At 48.7% G+C, this 4,637-nt stretch overlaps 2 protein-coding genes across 5 annotated transcripts; one reads left to right on the forward strand and one right to left on the reverse strand.

The window, feature by feature from the left end:
- Positions 1-467: 467 nt before the first annotated feature.
- Positions 468-1,613, forward strand: LOC119322827 (50S ribosomal protein L18-like). Its single transcript, XM_037596365.1, has one exon. It carries the CDS (start codon positions 785-787, stop codon positions 1,151-1,153), a length of 369 nt encoding a protein of 122 aa, XP_037452262.1. The 5' UTR covers positions 468-784; the 3' UTR covers positions 1,154-1,613.
- Positions 1,614-1,718: 105 nt separating this feature from the next.
- LOC119322825 (heavy metal-associated isoprenylated plant protein 9-like) lies at positions 1,719-4,289 on the reverse strand. 4 transcript variants are annotated; one of them, XM_037596361.1, is made up of 5 exons: positions 3,386-3,433; positions 3,136-3,214; positions 2,926-3,040; positions 2,709-2,863; positions 1,719-2,243 (listed from the first exon to the last, which is right to left on the reverse strand). In XM_037596361.1, exons 3-5 carry the CDS (start codon positions 2,993-2,995, stop codon positions 1,935-1,937), a joined length of 534 nt encoding a protein of 177 aa, XP_037452258.1. In that variant the 5' UTR covers positions 2,996-3,040; positions 3,136-3,214; positions 3,386-3,433; the 3' UTR covers positions 1,719-1,934. The 4 variants fall into 4 exon arrangements, with proteins under 4 accessions (XP_037452258.1, XP_037452257.1, XP_037452256.1 ...); XM_037596360.1 differs by lacking the exons at positions 3,136-3,214; positions 3,386-3,433 and adding an exon at positions 4,236-4,289; XM_037596359.1 differs by lacking the exon at positions 3,136-3,214 and having other exon boundaries at positions 3,386-3,541.
- Positions 4,290-4,637: the final 348 nt, after the last annotated feature.

A 4,637-nucleotide genomic window follows, 5' to 3' on the forward strand; every position in this document is an offset into this window, starting at 1 on the left:
AATGTTGATTTTGTCTTTTTGTTTACACTATTCATGCCAGATTTCACTTTTTTTTTCTTAATGTGTATTTCGAGTTTGGACCTGAATTTTTTAGGGGTTGTAGCTATATTCCTTGCGAACATTCACATTGTTTTTCGATTTTTTTTTGAAACATTTATGAATGTTTTTTTTTTAACTTGGAACATCGGGAGTACCCCAAGAATGGGAGTCCTGATACTTTCCCATGGAATGGGTGTGGTTCACACGAGCTACGTGATAAACCACCCACTGTCTTCTGACCTTGACAATCGGGGGGGATTGGATGATTTGCTCCACTTTACAAGGGGTTGGATGATTTGCCCTTTGATTGTCTCAATGATAGTGGCCCCGGGCCCCACCTGATAGCCTCTGAGGGGGGGCAAATTATCCAATGAAGAAGTAAAGTGGGGTAAAATATCCAATTTCTCTGACAATCGGATAGTAGCCGGACTCTCGCACTGCAGGACTGCCCCGCTCAGAAATTGCTTCGCCTTCTCCTGTGCGGACGGCTACACCACGCCGGTCGACGCCGCTCCGCCCCGCCCCCGCCTCCCTCCTCCTTCAGCGTCGATACTCATCCGGCCTCGCCCACCGGCGGTCCTCCCGGCCCTGTCTCGCCGTCCTTCCGCGTCCCGCTACAGCCTCATTCGGCCGGTCGCACCGGGCGCCCCCCAGGTGCTCGTCGAAACGCCGCAGAGGCGTTCGACCGCCCCCAAGCGTGCCAGGCGCGTCCTCGGCTGCTCTCGCGGCGGCGGACCGGGTCCTCATGGCGCAGGCCAAGCGGTACGTGCTGCGGCTCTTCATCTCGCTCAAGTACGTGACGGCCAACGTGGTGGACCGGCAGAGCGGCCGCGTCGTGGTCACCGCCTCCACCGTCGAGAAGCCCCTCCGGGACGGGCTAGAGTGCGGCCGCGCCTGCAACGCCAAGGCGGCCGCCGCCGTCGGCGAAGTGCTGGCCATGCGCCTCCGGGTGGACGGCCTGGCCCACGAGCCCATCCACGCTGACGCTGCCAAGGAGGTCGAGAAGAAGGGCTTCAAGAACCGCACCAAGGTCTGGGCCATCCTCAACGCGCTCCGCAGCCACGGCGTCAACCTCCACGTAGACGACAACGGGGACCATAGGTGGCACGTCTGATGAGCATCAGTGCGTCCCTCCAACTCTCTGCCCTCATGCTCCTTCTAAACGTAAGATGCTACAAATAAGGTGCAGGTGTTTGAGTGCTTTCAGTGCTTTGAATTCAACATGATATTTGATGTTGCTTCACTGTTGTAGTTCTCTGCTCCCAGCTAGTTGTATCCATGTTTCAAGTATGAACATCTAATACTTTGCCTTGTTGCAAGGTCACCGCTGAAACATGACTTGTATCTAAACAGAGGTAACTCTGCAGTGTTCCTGAATAAGATTTCAGTAAAATGAAATGAAATGTGGTAACGAATGTACCAAAGGATCAAGTAGGGTAACTGCTGTTGTGGCATGGAAATTTACACTCCATGACTTGTTGACACTTCAGACAAACAATACATCAGTTTGCTTTGTTGCAAGATCACTGCTGAAACTAAACTTGTATCTAAACAGAGACAACTCTGCTGCGTTTCTGAATCAGGTTTCAGTAACATTTAAATGAAACAGAGATAACTCTGCAGTGTTTCTGAATCAGATTTCAGTACGCTTTAAATGAAATGCATTTACAGATATACCAAAACATCAAGCAGGATAATAGCTGTAATGGCAGGAAATTTACACCCCATATGGCTTGTTGACAGTTGTAACAACAATGCAATAACATTAGGCTTCAGAGATGCATAAAAACCTCAAGAAAGTTTTATTTTGGAGACTAGGCAGCAACAAGTTTTACACCGGCGGACCATTCTCATGCTATAGAGTATAATAATGGCGAAAAGCGTGGTCAGCTCACTCATATAGTGAGCCGACTGAGTGATTCTAGTTTCTTGTACGCGTGGAGCTGGATCAGAGCACCATCTAGGAGAGCCTTCTTGCCATTGCTGATCACTTCTCTTGACTGTTTGAGCTTACACCTGGCAGCAGTCAGCTCATTCTTCAGGTTCCTCATCTTCAACGTATCCCTGGCCTTGTCGAGGTCCCTGATCTTCTTCTCAATCATATGCAGATCCTTGTGGTCAGAGTGAACTCTTGACGTCGGTAGAGCCCTGGACAAGTGTTGCGGTAACGGTGGAGCTGAAGGCGGTGTGTCCCTGCTTCTTTTCTGCAAACAAGTAAGTAGCAGTTTAGTCCTAGTTGTGGAAGTAATTGTTGAAATAGGAAACAGTTCACTCCCTTAAGTGGTGAAAACTGGCAGCGGTTCAAGTTAAGTGTTTGGACATGTAGAGCTTCATCTTGTTTTCTTTTTCCCCTGTTTCAAAACGGTTTATCCCAATACCACCTTTTCTGGTTTCTGTTTCATGCAAGGTGTTTGTATCATCATTCTGGCAAGAACAGAGTACACATGATCCTTGTCGCCGTTTACAGAGGATACCAAAGTACAATACATATCACAGCTCCCCATTTGGCTACTACACAAAGCTTCCTTCATTCTGCAGTACAAGTACTCCCTCCGTTCGGAATTACTTGTCGCGAAAATGGATGTATCTAGACATATTTTAGTTCTAGATACATCCATTTCCGAGACAAGTAATTCCGAACGGAGGGAGTAGAAAAGAGGGATGCATACCTGCTTATTACGATTGTCAGACGGTCGACGAGGGCGGACAATCTTGACGTCCTTCCTTGTCTTCCTCTTGAGCCACTGGCAGAGCTCCGCTGGGTCCACCTTCCCCGCCACGGCCACGACCCCAGTCCCGACGTCTCCCACCGACGTTTCAACCCCTGTCAAACCAAAAAGTCAAGCAGAAAACAGGTAAACCAAGCAAGATGGGTCAGGCGCGTACCTGTGAAGGTTCGGATGGCGGCCATGGCCTTGTCGATCTTGTCGATGCAGCCCATGCACCGGCACTGCATGTCGACCTGGAGCCTGAACCTGATGTGCGTGTGCTTGGCTCCCTCCTGCCAAGAGCCAGATTAAGCTCGTCATGCACGCCTGAGGCCATGTTGTGTTAACTGAAGGTGGTTTAGGCAGATTTTGACTTGCAAGATTTTACTTATTTTTATGTTTGCGGGGATTTGCAAGGAACTTAATCCCCCTCAGGCCCCGCTTCACCAGCCCTATGTGATTTCCAACTGAAAAAAACGACGGACTGATGTCTGTATATTTTACAGGTGTAGAAGCGTGGAAAACGACAATCCAATCAGGCCCTCAATCCTCACCAAAACCGAGCAAGATGGGGGCAGCAGAATCCATGGAAGAATGAGGAGGACGAGGAGAAGGAGGAGGTGAGAGTACTTCCTTACCGTGGCCATGGTGACCGGCTGGGCACACAGCTTGTCTGAGTGGTCACAGATCGTGTGGGGTTTGGTGGAGGTCGAGGGTGGGTGGTTTAAGTAGGCGTGCCATCACTCTCGGTGGCCAATTAAGCGCTCGGATGTCGGATTGGATGGGCGGTGCCGTGAAGGAGCGATCGTTTGTGACCTTCACCCCTGGTTCATACTCCCTCCGTTCGGATTACTTGTCACAAAAATGGATAAAAATGGATGTATCTATAACTAAAATACATCTAGATACATTCATTTTTTAGACGAGTAATTTCAAAAGGAAGAAGTATTAGTCAGTGCTGTGTAGTAATCGTCAAACTTGATCTTTGGACAAGACAAATGGTGTTTTAGTTCTCCTTCGTCACTGATTTCTCCACATCCCTCTTGACTAATGCCTTCCTTACCGTGGCCATGGTGACCGGCTGGGCACACAGCTTGTCTGAGTGGTCACAAATCGTGTGGGGTTTGGTGGAGGTCGAGGGTGGGTGGTTTAAGTAGGCGTGCCATCACTCTCGGTGGCCAATTAAGCGCTCGGATGTCGGATTGGATGGGCGGTGCCGTGAAGGAGCGATCGATTGTGACCTTCACCCCTGGTTCATACTCCCTCCGTTCGGATTACTTGTCACAAAAATGGATAAAAATGGATGTATCTATAACTAAAATACATCTAGATACATTCATTTTTTAGACGAGTAATTTCAAAAGAAAGAAGTATTAGTCAGTGCTGTGTAGTAATCGTCAAACTTGATCTTTGGACAAGACAAATGGTGTTTTAGTTCTCCTTCGTCACTGATTTCTCCACATCCCTCTTGACTAATGCCTTCCTTACCGTGGCCATGGTGACCGGCTGGGCACACAGCTTGTCTGAGTGGTCACAGATCGTGTGGGGTTTGGTGGAGGTCGAGGGTGGGTGGTTTAAGTAGGCGTGCCATCACTCTCGGTGGCCAATTAAGCGCTCGGATGTCGGATTGGATGGGCGGTGCCGTGAAGGAGCGATCGTTTGTGACCTTCACCCCTGGTTCATACTCCCTCCGTTCGGATTACTTGTCACAAAAATGGATAAAAATGGATGTATCTATAACTAAAATACATCTAGATACATTCATTTTTTAGACGAGTAATTTCAAAAGGAAGAAGTATTAGTCAGTGCTGTGTAGTAATCGTCAAACTTGATCTTTGGACAAGACAAATGGTGTTTTAGTTCTCCTTCGTCACTGATTTCTCCACATCC

Source organism: Triticum dicoccoides, chromosome 6B (assembly GCF_002162155.2).
Source record: "Triticum dicoccoides isolate Atlit2015 ecotype Zavitan chromosome 6B, WEW_v2.0, whole genome shotgun sequence".
Taxonomy (NCBI): Eukaryota; Viridiplantae; Streptophyta; class Magnoliopsida; order Poales; family Poaceae; genus Triticum; species Triticum dicoccoides.